Raw genomic sequence first — 18,034 nt, forward strand, 5'->3', positions numbered from 1 at the left:
AAGTAACGGCTCATTAGAAAGTTTGAGGACTGAGGCCAGAACCCAATTTTCCAGGTTCCCCGTGGAGACCGGGATCCAGCACTGCCACCGGGCGCCCCCTGGCGGTCTCTTCCGGCTGCTTGTTCTACTCTGGTGCCTTTGTGTATGCTAAGTTGCTTCAGCCATGTCTGACTCCTAGTGCCCCATGGACTTTAGCCCACCAGGCTCATCTGTCCATGGGGATTCTCTAGGCAAGAATACAGGAGTGGACTGCAATGCTCTCCTCCAAGGTATCTATACTGTAGCCTGTGTGTTCCATTTTCTTCCCCCTCATAATTTACTTTTATGCAGTGTCCAAGCAGCATTGAGCAGCTCACGTTCACTCGTTGGGACTGACAAGGCCTCCTAATTCTTGGGAAGTGGGTCTACCAATGACATTGAGAGGTCAACATCTGTGACAGAGGGCTCCATCTCTCTGTTATCATGGGGCTCTTGGCCTCTGCTAGCTTCAGGGGTGAGTGAGCCCTGACCTCGGAGGGTCGCGCTGACACCTCAGCACAGACAGTGCTCCAGTTCATGTCTTGTCACTGAGTGATGCTGGGTTCCCTATTTATAGATGTGGAAATGGATGCGAGCAGAGTTTTAGGGAAGTAGCAAGAGCAATCAGGTGGAGTTTCATGTTCTTGGAGTATGCTCATTGTCGACACTCATTAAAATTACCTCCCAGTTGATTCCACTCCCATCTGGGGTCTAGACTGTGTACAGGTGCCAGGAGCATGCACGAGAGGTGGTTGCCAGGCCTGTCCAGAGAGGCCCGTCTTCCCCCACCTGGCTGTCCTGACCAGGACTCCAACGCTGTCCTTCTGCCTTTCTCCTCTCTCCCAGTCACTTGCCTCTTCACCAGCCTCCTCCACTGGGCTACATGGTCCCCATGTTGCCTCTTCCCAGAGATTAAACCCAGGGCCCTATCCCCAGGCCTATGCATGAGAGTCTTCCCCTGACACATCGGTCACCTGAACCCACCAAGTTGCTGCCCCACCCAAGCCTGAGTCCTGTCCTCCTCCCAGCCCCCATGTGTCTCTTGTTCCCAAATTGTTACACACCAGGCTCTTGGCCTCCTTCATCAATAGAAATCAATCAGAGGCCAGACAACAGAAATAAATCAAATTTCTTAAAAGAAATTGAGGCATGACTTTACTGGGGCTCCTGGTTCAGCAGAGGGGACAGAGAACAAATGACAGTTTCCTTGCTTGCTCACTCCCCGAGGTGGTGGGATGAGCTGGTTCCTTCTATGGGGTGAGTGGAGGGGTGTTCCCAGGGGTCAGTCGGGGGGTGGCTTAGGGGACTGGCTGAACCCTCAAGTGTTGTGTGCTGGGGGCATGTGAGGCATCCTGCTTTTGCTCTGGGCTCTTGAAAAGTGGCAGTTGGGCTTTTCATCTCTTTGTATCTTTCTCCCAGAATAGCTTCAACTACTCCAACTAAAAAAGTCTATTTTTAAAAACCTTTTTATTTTGTATTGGGTATAGCTGATTTACAAACCGTGTTGGGATAGTTTCAGGTGAACAGCTAAGAGACTTACCTGTACACATACATGTATCCATTCTCCCTACACTCCCATCCTGACAGGGCAGTCACATAACATTGAGCAGAGTTGTGGATTCGTTCTTTGTGCTGGGAAGATTCCCTGGAGAAGGAAAGAGCAACCCACTCCAGTATTTGTGGTTGGAAAATTCCATGGACAGAGGAGCTGACAGGCTACAGTCCATGAGGACAGAAAGAGTTGGACACACACAGAAAGAGAGCACACACATAGACACACTATGTGACATACTTTGGTCCTGGACAGCTATCCATTTTAAATAGAGCAGTGTGTATATGACCTTTCCATACTCCCTAATGATATCTTTCCCCTATGCTACCCCCAGCAACTATAAGTTTGTTCTCTAACAAGTTTGTGAGTCTCTATCTGAGAATGCAAAGCGTCCTTAATTGCTGATATGAAGAAAGTTTTATGGGTTTGGATAGAAGATCCAACCAACCACAACATTTTCTGAAGCAAAAGCCTAATCGAGATCAAAGCCCTAACTCTCTTCATTTCTATGAAGGCTGAAAGAGGTGAAAAAGCTGCAGAGGAAAAGTTTGAAGATAGCAGGGGGTGCTTCATGAAGTTTAAGGAAAGAAGGCATCTCCATAACATAAAGTGCAGAGTGTAGTAACTAGACCTGATATAGAAGCTGCTGCAAGTTTTCCAAAGGATTTAGCTAAGAGAATCTGTGAAGGTGGCTCCACTGAATCAGAGATTTCCAGTGTAGACAAAATATCCATCTACTGGAAGAAGATGCCTGCCGGGACTTTCATATCTAGAGAGGAGTGGTCGATGCCTGGCTTTAAAGATTCCAAGAACAGGCTGATTCTCTTGATAAGGACTAATGCAGCAGATTATTGCAAGTCGATGATCATTTACCACTTGAAAAATTCTAAAGCCCTTTAGAATTCGGCTGAATCTGTTCTGCCTGAGCTTTGTAAATGAAACAGTGAAGCCTGGATGACAGCATATCTGTTTACGACATTGGCGCCAAATGTTTTAAGTCCAATATTGAGACCAATATTGCTCAGAAAGAAAGATCACTTTCAAAATATTACTGCTGACTGACAAAGCATCCAAGAATGTGATGGAGAAGTACAATGAGATTCATGTTATTTTCATGGCTGCCAACACAACATCCATTCTGAAGCACATGGATCATGGAGTAATTGTGATGTTCAACTCATAGTATTTAGGAAGTACATTATAGGCTATAGCTGCATAGATAGTTATTCCTCTGTTGGATCTGGGCAAAGTCAACTGAAAAATTTCTGCACTTAATTCATTTTTTGAAAAAACTTATAATATTTAAAAAAAAATTTGCTAATTTATGTTTTTGGTTGCATTGGTCTTAATTGAGGCATGCGGGGTCCTTGCTGGGTTGTGCAGGAGCCTTCACTGCAGCACAGACTCTCTAGTGGTGTCGCCTGGGCTCAGTAGTTGCGACACGTGGGCTTAGTTGTTTGGCGACATGTGGGATCTTGGGTCTCTGAACAGGTAGCTTTCTGAACAAGTATCAGGCCATCATTCCTTGCATTGGAAGGTAGATTCTTCACCACTGGACCACTAGGGAAGTCCCTTTACATTGGATTCATGATTATAGATTCCACTGAAAACAGTGAACCACGGGAATAGGTTGAAATGTCAACATTAATGTGAATATGGGAGAAGTAGATTTCTACCATCACAGATGACTTTGAGGGGCTCAAGAATTCACTGGAGAAAGTAAGTGCAGATGTAGTGGAAACAACAAGGAAGCTAGAGTTAGACGTGGAGCCTGAAGATGTGGCTGAATTGCATCATAAAGCTGAAATGAATGAGGGTTCATTCTTATGCATGAGCAAAGAAAGTGGTTTCTTGAGACAGAAACTGCTCTTGGTGAAGAAGCTATGAAGTTTATGGAAATGACAACAAAGGATTTAGAATAGAACATAAACTTAGTTGAAGAAAGCAGCAGCAGACTGCAGAGGATTAACTCTAATTTTCAAAGAAATTCTACTGTGGGTAAAAACACTGCTAAAGGGCACTGCATGCTCCAGAGAAATCTGTGAAAGGAAGAGTCAAAGGATGTGGCAAACTTCATTGTTGTCTTCTTTTCAGTAATTGCCCTACCCACCCCAACCTTCAGCAACCACCATCCCGATCAGTCAGCAGGCATAGACACTGAGACAAGACCCTCCACCAGCAAAAAGATTTTGACTTCTGAAGACAGAGATGATGCTCAAACTACTTTATTTTAGAAACAAAGTGTTCTTAATGAAATTCTGTATATTATTTATTTAGCTGTAAAGCTATTGCACACTTAACAGATGTCGGACAGTGTCAATTAAACTATTACAAAGTGAGAAATGAAAAATTTGTGTGATTCACTTTATTATGATATTCAATTTATTGCCCTGGTCTGGAACACAGCCTGGACTATCTCTGAGGTTTTGCTGTATCTACATGGCTTTTGGTCTACATTTTGCATCTGGAACTAACATTGGGTTGGTTGTGTAGTAAGATGGACAAACGATCTACTGTTGAGATACACTGGAATATACATCTCAAGACAGGTTCAGTTTTTTTTTTTTAATTTCATTTTTAAATTTTACATAATTGTATTAGTTTTGCCAAATATCAAAATGAATCCGCCACAGGTATACACGTGTTCCCCATCCTGAACCCTCCTCCCTCCTCCCTCCCCATACCATCCCTCTGGGTCATCCCAGTGCACCAGCCCCAAGCATCCAGTATCGTGCATCGAACCTGGACTGTCAACTCGTTTCATACATGATATTTTACATGTTTCAATGCCATTCTCCCAAATCTTCCCACCCTCTCCCTCTCCCACAGAGTCCATAAGACTGTTCTATACATCAGTGTCTCTTTTGCTGTCTCGTACACAGGGTTATTGTTACCATCTTTCTAAATTCCATATATATGCGTTAGGATACTGTATTGGTGTTTTTCTTTCTGGCTTACTTCACTCTGTATAATAGGCTCCAGTTTCATCCACCTCATTAGAACTGATTCAAATGTATTCTTTTTAATGGCTGAGTAATACTCCATTGTGTATATGTACCATAGCTTTCTTATCCATTCATCTGCTGATGGACATCTAGGTTGCTTCCATGTCCTGGCTATTATAAACAGTGCTGTGATGAACATTGGGGTACACGTGTCTCTTTCCCTTCTGGTTTCCTCAGTGTGTATGCCCAGCAGTGGGATTGCTGGGTCATAAGGCAGTTCTATTTCCAGTTTTTTAAGGAATCTCCACACTGTTCTCCATAGTGGCTGTACTAGTTTGCATTCCCACCAACAGTGTAAGAGGGTTCCCTTTTCTCCACACCCTCTCCAGCATTTATTACTTGTAGACTTTTGGATCGCAGCCATTCTGACTGGTGTGAAATGGTACCTCATAGTGATTTTGATTTGCATTTCTCTGATAATGAGTGATGTTGAGCATCTTTTCATGTGTTTGTTAGCCATCAGACAGGTTCAGTTTTACTCCTACAAACAATGTACGAAAACTCCTGTTATTGCATTTCCTGTACCTTTTGATCCAGATTTATTTTAAAGGCTGTCAATTATATGAATATATGAAGATATCCCAGCAATTTTTTGTCAGGTTGATTATTCAGGATATGTTCAATCTTTTCACAGGTTTACAGTTCTATGAAGACCTACATGACCTTCTAGAACTAACACCGAAAGAGATGTCCTTTTCATCATAGGGGATTGGAATGAAAAAGTAGGAAGTCAAGAGATTCCTGGAGTAACAGGCAAGTTTGGCCTTGGAGTACAAAATGAAGGCAGGAAAAGGTTACTTTGAGTTTTGTCAAGAGTACACACTAGTCATAGAAAAACACTCTTCCAACAAAACAAGAGAAGACTCTACACATGGACATTACCAGATGGTCAATACTGAAATCAGACAGGTTATGTTCCTTGTAGCCAAAGGTGGAGAACTTCTATACAGTCAGCAAAAGCAAGACCGGGAGCTGACTGTGGCTTAGATCATGAGCTCCTTATTGCAAAATTCAGGCTTAAATTGAAGAAAGTAGGAAAAACCACTAGGCCATTCAGCTATGACCTAAATCAAATCTCATATTATCCAATGGAAGTGACAAATAGATTTAAGGGATTATATGTGGTACACAGAGTTCCTGAAGAACTATGGATGGAAGTTCATGACATTTTACAGCAGGTGCTGACCAAAACCATGCCCAAGAAAAAGAAATGCAAGAAGACAATATGATTTCTTAGGAGGCCTTACAAATAGCTGAGAAAAGTAGAGACGTGAAAGGCAAAGGAGAGAAGGAAAGATCTATCCATCTGAATGCAGAATTCCCAACAATAGCAAGGAGAGGTAAGAAAGGCTTCCTAGATGATCAATGCAAATAGAGGAAAAAAACAGAAAGGGAAAGCCTAGAGATCTCTCCAAGAAAATTTGAGATACCAAGGGAACATTTCATGCAAAGATGGGCACAATAAAGGACAAATTGAAAGGACCTAACAGAAGCAGAAGAGATGAAAAGGAGGTAACAAAAACGGACATAAGAAGTGTACAAAAAGGGTCTCAATGACCTGGATAACCAGGATGGTGTGGTCACTCATTTAGAGCCAGGTCTCTTGGAGTGTGAAGTCAAGTGGGCCTTAGGAAGAATTACTAAAAACATAGCTAGTGAAGATGATGGAATTCCAGCTGAGCAATTTAAAATCCTAAATGATGATGCTGTTAAAATGCTGCACTCAATATGCCAGCATATCTGGAAAAGTCCGCAATGGTCACAGGACTGGAAAATGTCATTTTTCATTCCAATACCAAAGAATGTTCAAACTCTCATACCATCGTACACATTTCACATGGTAGCAAGGTCATGCTCAAAATCCTTGAAGCTAGGCCTCAGCAGTAGGTGAACTGAGAACTTCCAATATACATGCTGGATTTAGAAAAGGCAGAGGAAGCAGAGATCAAATTGCTAACATCTGCTGGATCACAGAAGAAGTAAGGGAATCCAGAAAAACATCTATTTCTGCTACATTGACTACGCTAGAGCCTTTGACTTCATGGATCACAACAAACTGGAAAATTCTTAAAGAGACGGGAATACCAGACCACCTTTACCTGTCTCCTGAGAAGTCTGTATGCAGAACAAGAAGCAATAGTCAGAACAGGACATGGAACAATGGAGTGGTTCAAACTGGGAAAAGAGTACATCAAGGCTGTATGTTGTCACCCTGCTTTTTTAACTTCTATGCCAAGTACATCATGTGAAACCTTGGGCTGGATGAAGCCCAAGCTGGTCTCAAGATTGCCAGGACAAATAACAAAAACCTCAGATGTGCAGATGATACTACGCAAATGGCAAAAAGGGAAGAGGAACTAAAGAGCCTCCTGGGGGAGGTGAGGGAGTGAAAACTGGCTTAAAAATGAACATTCTAAAAACTAAGATTTTGGCATCCGGGTCCATCACTTCATGGCAATAGTATGGGAAAAAGGTGGAAACAGAGGTAGATTTTATTTTCTAGGGCTCCAAAATCACTGTGGAAGGTGACTGCAGCCATTAAATGAAAATTAATTTTAAGAAATGAAAAGACGCTTGCACCTTGGAAGATAAGCTTAAGAGAAGAAAAAAATAACCTAACAGTGGCCTCTACATGTCCGAGGGAGAGGAAGAATCAAAAATCTTTCTCCATAAATCCAAAGGTAGAAATAGTTAAGCTTTTGAAAAAGACATGTCAAAAGCCAAGACAGGCCAGAAGCCAGGCCTTTTGCATCAAACAGTTGGTCAAGTTGTGAACGCAAAGGAAAAGTACTTAAAGGAAATCAAAAGTGGTCCTCCAGTGAACACATGCATGATAAGAAAACAAAACTGACCATCAAGGTCAAGTGGTAAACTGGTTTGAGAAGAAAAAAGAAAGATGCTGAGTAGGATGTGCAACTCAAAGACATCATTTTGCCGCTAAAGGTCCATCCCGTGAAAGCTATGGATTTTTCAGTAGTCATGCACGTATGTGAGTGTCGGACCAAAAGAAGGTTGAGCCCTGAATAAATGATGCTTTTGAATTGTGGTGCTAGATAAGACTCTTGAGAGTCCCTTGGACTGCAAGGAGATCAAACCAGTCCATCCAAAAGGAAATCAATCCTGAATATTCATTGGAAGACTGATGCTGAAGATGAAACTCCAATACTTTGCCTTCCTGATGTGAAGAGCCGAATCATTGGAAAAGACCCTGATTCTGGGAAAGACTGAGGGCAGGAGGAGAATAGGGCAACAGAGGATGAGATGGTTGGATGGCATCAGCGACTCAAAGGGCATGAGTTTGAGCAACTCCGGGAGATAGTGAGAGACAGGGAAGCCTGGCATGCTGCAGTTCACGGGGTCACAGAGTTGGACATGACTTAGTGACTGAACAACAATTCACCATATGTGAACAGCTCAGTCAGTGGCCAAAAAGTTACAATTTATCTTATTTATTTGTAGTACTTCATTATCTATTCTGAATATGATCCTCTGTCTATGGGGAAATAAATCTACTTTTCAAAACAGACATAGTTTGTGCTGTGAAATCTGGCTTCTCCTTGGAGAAGGGGAGGCATAGAAGAACACAGGAGAGTCACCACTGAGGGTGCAGATCTCAATGAAATAAAAAACGATTTCATTGCACAAGTTCCAGGATATGTCTTTGGATCCAGGTATCAGGATTGGTATTGACAGCTAGACTGCATGTTACTTTAAGAGCTTTCTTTTTATTCTCTGCTTCCACAGTAAATGTAACCGAATGATCAGTTCTATTTAATCCCATAAGGTGGAAAAAGGGTGAAATGTCTCGAGTTCTCGCCTTGATTAGAAAAAGAAACTTGAAGTATTTATGTCTTTTGCAATAGCGAGATATTAACTTAAATATTCATATTAGGAAATAAATTGACTAAAAGAGACATTCAACATAATATTTTGTTTTGTTGAAAATACTCTGAAGTTGTTTCTCTGAACATAGAAAGAATCTCTGAGTCCTGCAATAGAAGATGGTATTTTTCTCGCATTATCATCATTTGCAACAATGAGACTGCCATACAAAGAAGAGTCTGATTTTTCACAAACTAGAAGAAGATAGAAAGTGTCCTATTTGTGGAGATTTCTTGTTCAAGTAGTTAAACATTTCAGTGCATGGATTCCATCACTTAGCACCAAGAAAAAGAGGTAAAATAGGTTGGGGGAAGAAAAAGAGACTGAGGAGGCTGTTCACCAGATGTGACAAGAGACATGAGACAAGGCAGCCACCTTGTCATCATAACTGGAAGGCAGGCTCCGAATTCGTGGGTCTGATCACCTGATTGTAAAGTGTACAGAAGGAGAACAAAGGCATCCAAGCAAAGACTGAGTCCTGAGGCTGACAGAGCACCTGTTGGGGCTTCCTGGGAGCAGCATCACCTGCAGAAAAGAAAGAGGCCTTGGTCCAGGAGGCTGAGGAGCTCCTGGCACTTTCCTGGGGCTGCCCCTCCCCAGCCCCCACTCCAGCCCCGCCCTCACTGAGGGGCTCCTATGTCCTCCACCCCCACCCCCACCCCAGGCCCAGCAGCTTCTTGTCATCTCCTCCTTCCTTCTTGCATCGCAGTCACCCCAGGCCCTGACACCCCCTGCTCAGGCTCAGGACTGGAGCCAGTGAGGAATCAATCTGCTCCCTTTACTCAAGTCCAGATCCTCCCCGAGGGGGGCCTAAAGGACCAGGGAACAGGTCCAGGGAGGAGGGCCCTTGCTTCCTGACAGCCTTGGGGGGCTGCAGGCAAACCTCCTTCCTTCGCTCCCCTCCAACCTCTGAGCAGCACACAGCTCTCAGGACCAGGGTCCTGGCCCCCCATCTATTCCTGGTCCCGCCAAGCTGGGCGCCTCCACCCCAGCTCAGGCCCACCATCCCCAGGCACCTCTGCTCAAGGCAGGGCGGCTCAGTGATGGAGGCTCTGGGTCCCCGGGAGGCTGATGACCTGCAGGCCACAGGCTGAGTCAGAACTGCTGCTGCTCCAGGAGCACAGGCCTGGCCTCAACCCTTCCCACAGTCTCTGCTGTGGGGCTCCTGCCTTGCCTGCTGTGACCCAAGCCACTTCCTGTGAGAATAGGCCTTTGGAGTTGGGTCTGCAAAGGCCTTCCCACCCCTTCCTCCTGGGATGAGAGCCCGGCCCCTCTCATCTTGGCCTGCTGGGTGGGTCCCCTCCCCGCTGACACATCATGTGGAGCCCCCCTGCTGCTCTCAGCCCCCGTGAGTCCTGCCCTCGCCCTGAGTGCCTGCTGTTCTCACACCACCTACCGGGGCCCTGCCAGCCAGCAGTCTGTGCTCATTCAGGGGACTTGGCTGAACCCTTTAAGCATCAATAGGCCCTCAGCCTAGTGAGGGCCTCTCCCTTTTCACAATGTCACCTGACAGTGGGGACCTCAGAACTCAAGGCTGAGCTTGTCGAGTTCTGCTCTCAGGTGATACGGGGTCTTATCCCCCTGCTCATTTCCAGGATGAGGAGGTTCAGTGAGGGGCAGGGGTTGGCTGGGATTCACCTTCCCTGGCCTCACACCAGGCCCTGTGCCCCTGCCTTCCCTCTGAATTCTGCCCTCAGTACCTCTTCTTGCAACAGATACAGGCTATTATGATGATCGTTATGACCAAACCGGCGAGAACCCCGGTGGCGATCCAGGCGATGTAACTGCTGTCTAGGGCCATGGGCTGCATTGTAGAGGGTCCCGTGGTCGGTGATGCTGCAAGGAGAGTAAGAGTGAAGCCCTTGTCCAGACCCCAAACTAAGCTGATGCCTCCTTGCCCCCTGACTCAGGTACCCCTACTGTGCAGGCAGTTTACACACATCGCATGGAGACCCCTGAGATAGATCCTCAGGCGAGACGGGGGGAAGGGAGGAGCCCAGTCATCACGGAGCTCTGACAGCTAATGGGGGAGCAAGGTTTCCAACACAGCCACTCAGTCCTGCTGTGACATCAGAGACGGAGACCTGAGGATGGAATCCTCAGGAGCTGACAGCAGAGGTGGTATTGACAGATTTACAGAAGAAGGATTGGTGACATTTAAAAGAAGATTCTGGAAAGAGGGAACAGTGAGAAATAAATCCCAGGAATCAAAAAGATGTCTACAGGATTTGGATCAGCAAAAATCCATGTTCAGTTGCCCAAATGCCTGTGCTATGAGGAGAGACGTCAGGAGGTGGAAGAGGAAGGAGGATGACAGAGCATCCCGGATCATTGTTCTCCCAGGATCAACTCACTTTTTTAATTTATTTTTTTACATTCTTTTATTTTATTTTGATTCACGACCAAAACATTGTTAATTGCGGTATAGAGATTAACAATGTTATGGTAGTTTCAGGTGAACAGCGAAGGGATTCAGCCGTAGATACACATGTACCCCTTCTCCCCTAAACCCCTCTCCCATCTAGGCTGGCACATAACACTGAGTAGAGTTCCATGTGCTATACAGTGGGAACTTGTTGCTTATCCATTTACAAATAGTGGTGTGTACATGACCTTCCCAGAGTCCCTAACTATCACTTCCCTCGGGTAACCATAAGCTTGTTTTCTAAGTCTGTGAGTCTCTTTCTGTTTTGTAAGTTTTCTTGCACTATTTCTTTTTAGATTCCACATATAAGGCATGTCTTATGATATTTCTCCTTCTCTTTCTGACTTAGATCACTCAGTATGACACTCTCCAGGGCCATCTGTTTCAGGAACAGCTCACTTTAGATGGATCACTTTGCCAAAACACACACAGACACAGACACACAGACACACAGACACACACACAGAGGGTGGGTCCATATCACCTTGAGTGGACTACCACTTCCTTATACTCGTCTCACTTACCTGAGGTCTTCAACATTTTCTCCCAGAGCACCATAAAATCCTGAAGCCAGGCCCGACAGTCTCCCGTGGAGACCTTCTTGAAGAAGTCGGTCACAGCTCTGTCATTCTCCCACTTCTCTTTAATCTGTCTCCCTCCAGAATGATCTATTGTCCAGTGTCCATTCTCTGAATCAAAGCGGACGCACATTTCTCCATTGAAGCCGAACTGCCAGGATCCATTGATGTGTCCATTCTCTTCACAATGGCATGTCATCCTGCCCTGCAGGGTCAGAGGGTCTGACCCCATCGAGGAAAAGAAAGAGCTCAGGCTCTGGACTTGACAAATTCTTTGCCTCACCGTGGTCCACCTCCCCTGGGCCCAGGTAATTGGCCTTGTTCTCTCCTCCAAGGCCTGCTCCTTCCACTGGACTACTAGGGAAGGACCAATACCCACTTGAATTTTGTACCCATGAACAATGGATACAGCCCCTTCAGTATTTGGACTTCCTAACTCACCCCTGGACTCGATGGACATGAGTTTGAGCAACCTCTGGGAGTTGGTGAAGGGCAGGGAAGACTGGCGTGCTTTAGTCCATGGGGTTGCAAAGAGTGGGAACACGACTGAGAGACTGAACTGAACTGAATTGAACTCACCTCTGGCCGTGTGTTTCTCCGGTATAATGTCAGGCAATCGCCCCTTGAGGAAGTCCCCGATGTCTCTCAGTGTTTCTGTCTGTGTTTCCCAAGTGTGTGTAGTTTTCACCTCCTCTCCCAATGGACTTGTGGATTGGATCTTGGTGCCACCACAGTGATAGGAGAGAAAAACATTCCCATCGACCTGGCCTTGAACCTCACACCACGGCTCTCCAGGACTCGGGTGAGGATTGATGGTGAAGTTGTAGGAAAGAGAGTGAGTGTCTGTGAAGGGAAACGCAGGTGAGGGAAGGTTTTGGAGAAGAAGACCCATTGCCTCCTCCCCCACTTATGTGAGAGCAGAGCAAAGCTGCAGGGCTGGGTTGGTAGAGCAGGAAGGCACCCCTGCCCCCCAACACCACCTACAGCCTGAGCAAGCAGAGAAACCACATAACATTATCTCTACTCTGCTCATAAGGCCAACACAAAACCCAAAGCTGCAGAAAGGAGAATTCACAGGATTTAGCAAGGCCAGGGAGATGCTGCTGATCTACCATGTTGATGGGTCTTGGAATCCTGGAGAAGGCCTGGCCCACATGGCATCAAAGAGAAAATCCAGAACTTCTGAGGCAGGTGGTAGAGAAGGGGATTAAAGGCTCAGAGAAGTGAATGTGCCAGGGTGGACACGGTATGAAAGGGCAGGAAAGTGTGCAGTCCACCAGGCTCTATGTCGCCCGAGAGGAAAGAATGGATGAGAAGCATCTCCAACAGCTCAAGGGTGACTTTTGCTGAAGGTCAGGGACGGTGGTGGGATTGGTGTTCCTGTGCACTTCCAGCAGGACTGAGGAAGGAGAAGGGGAAAGAGCCGATGCCAGGTGGAGTGCTCTATGTCAGAAACAAAGCAGATGCAGCGGCCAAAGTGACCAGAGAGCCCCACTGTAGCCAGGACTCACTGCAGAGAGTACCACGCTGGCTCATAGCACAGGGCGATCCTAAAGGCAAATGGAAGAGCAGTGAGCCCTGTTAAAAACTACATGATTGAAAGGAAAAATTATATAAAAAAAAAGAGACAAACACAAGGCTGGATGTTCAGGAGGCTGAGTACAGACCTCCCCCAAAAATGTCTGGGTCCTTTGTGCAGTATCCAGCACTGAGTCAGGTCTTATATTTAGAATCCACTACCAGAGACAGAGATGCCAGGCTTCAGCAAGGAGGGGCCTCCTATCACCACAGCAAGTGCAGAAGCCCTTCAGGCCTTTGGAAGCCACACGGTCACTGACTGGGGTAAGTGTACACTTGGCAGAGAAGCCACCCCACATTCATAAGGACCTAGAGTGGGACTGTCATCGTGTCCAGCATTCTGAAACTTCATCACGGCCCGCCTGTTATTACTGTGGTGCCTGAGATCTGTGGTAAGGAGTACACACCTGTCCCACGTGCTGCCCACAGGAGTGTCACCCATTCACTGGGCCTCATAGTGCTCATTTCACATCCATTGCATTTGCAATATGAATGAGAAATCTTCACAGTTAGTAAATAATCGTGCTGTGAGGGCTACCATAGAAGCGATTTCCAAGTTCACACTTCTGACACTGACTTTCGTCCCCCAATAGTATGTGTAAACAATATCATATCCTGGAGAAAATGACTAACAACCTACAACCTTTCCAGGGTTCGGGAGTGTTATCCCTATCCTATTTCCATTAAATTTGCAGTGTGGCCCATAGACTTCTATAATTGTACATATGACATATTTCAGGCTCTGCAGACCATAGTTTTCTGTTACAACTGCTGTCCTAGCACAAAAGCAGTCACAGATGAGTGGTGAATAATGACCTGCTTCCTGGGCAGATGACCCAGCAGAACCTGTGATGTCAGAGGGATCTGTGGTCAGAAAGGTGCCATGTGCCGTCTGTGGCATTTTACTTGGAGGTTCACAACACAGACCCTTTATGTCCTGAAGCAAGGCCATGCGAATTGCAATGGGGAATACGACACCATTTAAATGTGGCTCCTGGTATGGTCCTGGGGGCCGGTGGAGGTGAAGCCTCTGGTCATGAAATGTCAGTGTTGTCCATCATGATCTGGGCTCATCAACCCCTAATCATTAGTTCACATAGACCAACCATCATAGGATTAAAGTGATATTGTGGTTTGGCATAAGAAGGGCCAGAGGTAACAAATAAGAGAGAGCAGCAGGTGGCTTAGGCCTGACATCAGAATTGTTGTAGGACCACTACTCTCCAGGGCCTGCCCCCATGGCTCAGCAGTAAGGAATCCATCTGTAATGTCGGAGCTGGAGTAGATGTGGGATCTATCCCTGAGTGAGAGAAGATCCCATGGAGGAGAGCATGGCAACCCACTCCAGTGTTCTTGCCTGGAGAATCTCTTGGACAGAGGACCCTCGTGGGCTATAGTCCATAGGATCATAAAGAGTTGGACATGACTGAAGCGACTTAGCATGCACACACTATTCTCTGCTCATGCCTGAGGCTTCATGCAGTGTCCCCTATATCTCCATGGACCAAGGAAGCCATTCTAGAGCAGAGGGGGTCAGGGGACAGTAGCCCATATCTGCTGGACCCACACTCCTTTCACAATCACACCACCCAGAACCTACAAAGTAGGACAGAGCAAATTTTTGGTTCACTAACAGGCAGCTAAGGAATACCTTGCACTAGTCCCTAGGGGAGGAGTCATCTGTTACTGTTTTGTGACCCAGGGCAGTCACATGGTTCTTTTGGTTTTTCAGGTCCTCTTTACCTGGTCTTGTAGCACAAATGTGGAGATGTATAATCCACACAGACACCAAATGGCCTGTGGAGACCAACAGATTTACTCTCTATCTTTTGAAGAAAAGGTTCTCCAACGCCTGTCTTAAATAATAGCTATAATAGGCCACTGTCTCCATAGTCTCAGGGAATATGAATGTGGGACTGAAGGGTAGAAGTGGGGGTGCCGGTCCTCACCCTCATGCCCTGTGTCACACACTTTGGCAAACTCTTCTCCCATCTCTCCTGCTTTATGTCCTGGGGGCCAGGCTGGGAGGCTTCTGCTGGGGTGAATTCTCAGGCAAGAGGATAGGGTGCCAGTTGACAGAGGGCAGGTTTAGGATCCCTTCACAGATGGGAAGTTGTTGGAAGCCCTGAGGTTCTTGGGATGGGGAGGGATATGGAAAAAATACTGTTGTAACCAAGCACATGAAATTAAAAGACACTTAACTCTTTGGGAGGAAAGTTATGAGCAACCTAGACAGCATATTGAAAAGTAGAGATATTACATTGCCAACAAAGGTCCGTCTAGTCAAGCTATGGTATTTCCAGTGGTCATGTATGGATGTGAGAGTTGGACTGTGAAGAAAGCTGAGCACCAAAGAATTGATGCTTTTGAACCGTGGTGTTGGGGAAGACTCCTGAGGGTCCCTTGGACTGCAAGGAGATCCAACCAGTCCATTCTGAAGGAGATCAGTCCTGGGTGTTCATTGGAAGGACTGATGCTGAAGCTGAAACTCCAGTACTTTGGCCACCTCATATGAAGAGCTGACTCACTGGAAAAGACCCTGATGCTTGGAGGGTTTGGGGCAGGAGGAGAAGGGGACGACAGAGGATGAGATGGCTGGATGGCATCACCGATTCGACGGACAAGAGTTTGAGTGAACTCCGGGAGTTGGTGATGGACTGGGAGGCCTGGCGTGCTGTGATTCATGGGGTCGCTAGGAGTGGGACAAGACTGAGAGACTGAACCTAACTGAACTGAACTGAACCAAGCAGGACTCTAAGGAGGCTTCCTAGGTCAGATCCACCCATCTCCCAGACCCGCCCTCCTGCACTGCCCGCCCCCCCTACTCTCCGCCCAAGTGGCGGACTCCACCTAGACCCTTGCCCATCTCCCGCCACCTCTCCTGCGGCCAACGCAACTGGTCAGACTCCACCCAGCCTTCCCCTGAACCGCGTGGGTTCGGTCCTTCGGAAGCGGCCGCCAGCTTTCCTGCACCCGCTTCAGTGACTCTGAATTCCGGACGGGGAAACCCGGGGGGCTGCAGCAGCATTTTGTGACGCCGACCTGGCTCTCACGTCTCCCTGCCTTCCCTCCCTTCCTGCTGGGATTCCTTTTTCACCCAGATCTTGTCTTTTCCCTGCAGGGGGACGGCAACAAGCGCGAGTGGGGGCGGGGAGCAGGAGCCCAGCGGGAAAGGAGCGCGCGGAGCTTTAAAAGCAGGGAGGCGGCCCCGCCTCTGCGTTGCCCGAACCGCCTCGGACACCCCATCCCTCTCGGGTCTTATGGCCCCGTGTCCTCTCCTCGCAGATTAATCCCCGAACTCACCGCCTCGCGCCGTGCAGAACCGGGTAGCCACCAGTAGCACCAGAGCCACGAAACCCAGTCGCGCTCCGGGGTCAGGCTTCCAGTCCATCCCCGCCTGGAAACTGGTTGGATCCGACTTTGCGGGAGCTCGCCCCGGCCTCCTCCCCGCCTCGCTGACGCCAGGCAGTAGCCGCCCACTCCTGACTCACTCCTTGTTCACCCCGCCTCTCACTGTCTCTTTTCTCCTCCAAGTCCTTCTCGCCGCTCAACCTTCCTCCCAATTCCTGCCTGCAGTCTTCCTGCGGTGGTGGTTTACTCGCTCAGTCGTGTCTGACTCTTGCGACCCCGAGGACTGTAGCCCGCCGGGCTTCTCTGACCATGGGGATTCTCCGGGCGAGAGTACTTCAGTGGATCGCCATGCCCTCCTCCTTGGGATCTTTCTGGCCCTGGGATCGAAGCCGGATCTCCTACATTGCAGGCCGTCTTTACTGACTGAGCTTCGAGGGAAGCCCTGCTTTTCTTAAAAGACTCAAGACTGACCCCTGCACCGCGCCCCTCCCCCAAAACACAACCCCCACCGGAAAACTCTGCGGATCCCTTGAAAGGGCCTGGAGAGAGAGCCCCTAACTTCAGTGTCATCAGCAATATATTTTCTAGTAGTTTCTGTCCGAGAGTAGTCCTAGACTTTTTGTGGGCCAAAGTAACTGCTCATTAGAAAGAGTTTGAGGACTGAGGCCGAAATCCGATTTTCCAGGTTCTGCGTGGAGACAGGGAGCCTGTGCTGCCAGCGGGCGCCACCTGGCGGTCTCTTCCGCCTGCTTGTTCTACTCTGGTGTGTTTGTGCATGCTAAATTGCTTCAGCCATGTCTGACTCCTAGTGCCCCATGGACTTTAAAAGCCCACCAGGCTCCTCTCTCCATGGGATTCTCTAGGCAAGAATACAGGAGTGGACTGCAATGCTCTCCTCCAGGGGATCTACACTGTAGCCTGTGTGATCCATTTTCTTCCCCCTCATGATTTACTTTTATGCAGTGTCCAAGCAGCATTGAGCATCTCACGTTCACGTCTCAGGGCTATCCGCTGATGAAGAGTGAGATCATCCATCACTCGTTGGGACTGATAAGACCTCCTAATTCCTGGGAAGTGGGTCTACCAATGACATTGAGAGGTCAACACCTGTGACCGAGGGCTCCATCTCTCTGTTATCATGGGGCTCTTGGCCTCTGCTAGCTTCAGGGGTGAGGGAGCCCTGACCTCGGAGGGTCACGCTGACACCTCAGCACGGGCAGTGCTCCAGTTCATGTCTTGTCACTGAGTTAGGCTGGGTTCCCTATTTATAGATGTGGGAATGGATGTGAGCAGAGTTTCAAGGACCTGGCAAGAGCAATCAGGTGGAGTTTCATGTTCTTGGAAGTATGCTCGCTGTCAACACTCATTAAAATCACCTCTCAGTTGATTCCACTCCCATCTGGGTCTAGACTGTGTATGGGTGCCAGAAGCATGCACGGGTGGGGGTTGCCAGACCTGTCCAGAGAGGCCGGTCTTCCCCCACCTGGCTGTCCTGACCAGGACTCTAATGCTGTCCTTCCATCTTTCTCCTGCTCTGTTAGTCACTTGCCTCTTCACCAGCCTCCTCCACTGAGGCTACGTGGTCCCTGTGATTAAATCTTCCCAGAGATTAAACCCAGGGCCCTATCCCCAGGCCTATGCATGA

General features: G+C 47.5%; 1 protein-coding gene across 2 annotated transcripts; it reads right to left on the minus strand.

Annotated features, from left to right (window-relative positions):
- Nucleotides 1-7,359: 7,359 nt before the first annotated feature.
- LOC129620143 (UL16-binding protein 1-like) lies at nt 7,360-16,890 on the minus strand. Of its 2 annotated transcripts, XM_055535940.1 has the most exons (5): nt 16,342-16,890; nt 12,040-12,303; nt 11,407-11,682; nt 10,158-10,293; nt 8,846-8,982 (listed from the first exon to the last, which is right to left on the minus strand). In XM_055535940.1, the coding sequence occupies exons 1-5, from the start codon at nt 16,427-16,429 to the stop codon at nt 8,979-8,981; spliced, it is 768 nt and encodes a 255-aa protein (XP_055391915.1). In that variant the 5' UTR covers nt 16,430-16,890; the 3' UTR covers nt 8,846-8,978. The 2 variants fall into 2 exon arrangements, with proteins under 2 accessions (XP_055391914.1, XP_055391915.1); XM_055535939.1 differs by lacking the exon at nt 10,158-10,293 and having other exon boundaries at nt 7,360-8,982.
- Nucleotides 16,891-18,034: the final 1,144 nt, after the last annotated feature.

Source organism: Bubalus kerabau, chromosome 9, assembly GCF_029407905.1.
Source record: "Bubalus kerabau isolate K-KA32 ecotype Philippines breed swamp buffalo chromosome 9, PCC_UOA_SB_1v2, whole genome shotgun sequence".
Classification (NCBI taxonomy): domain Eukaryota; kingdom Metazoa; phylum Chordata; class Mammalia; order Artiodactyla; family Bovidae; genus Bubalus; species Bubalus kerabau.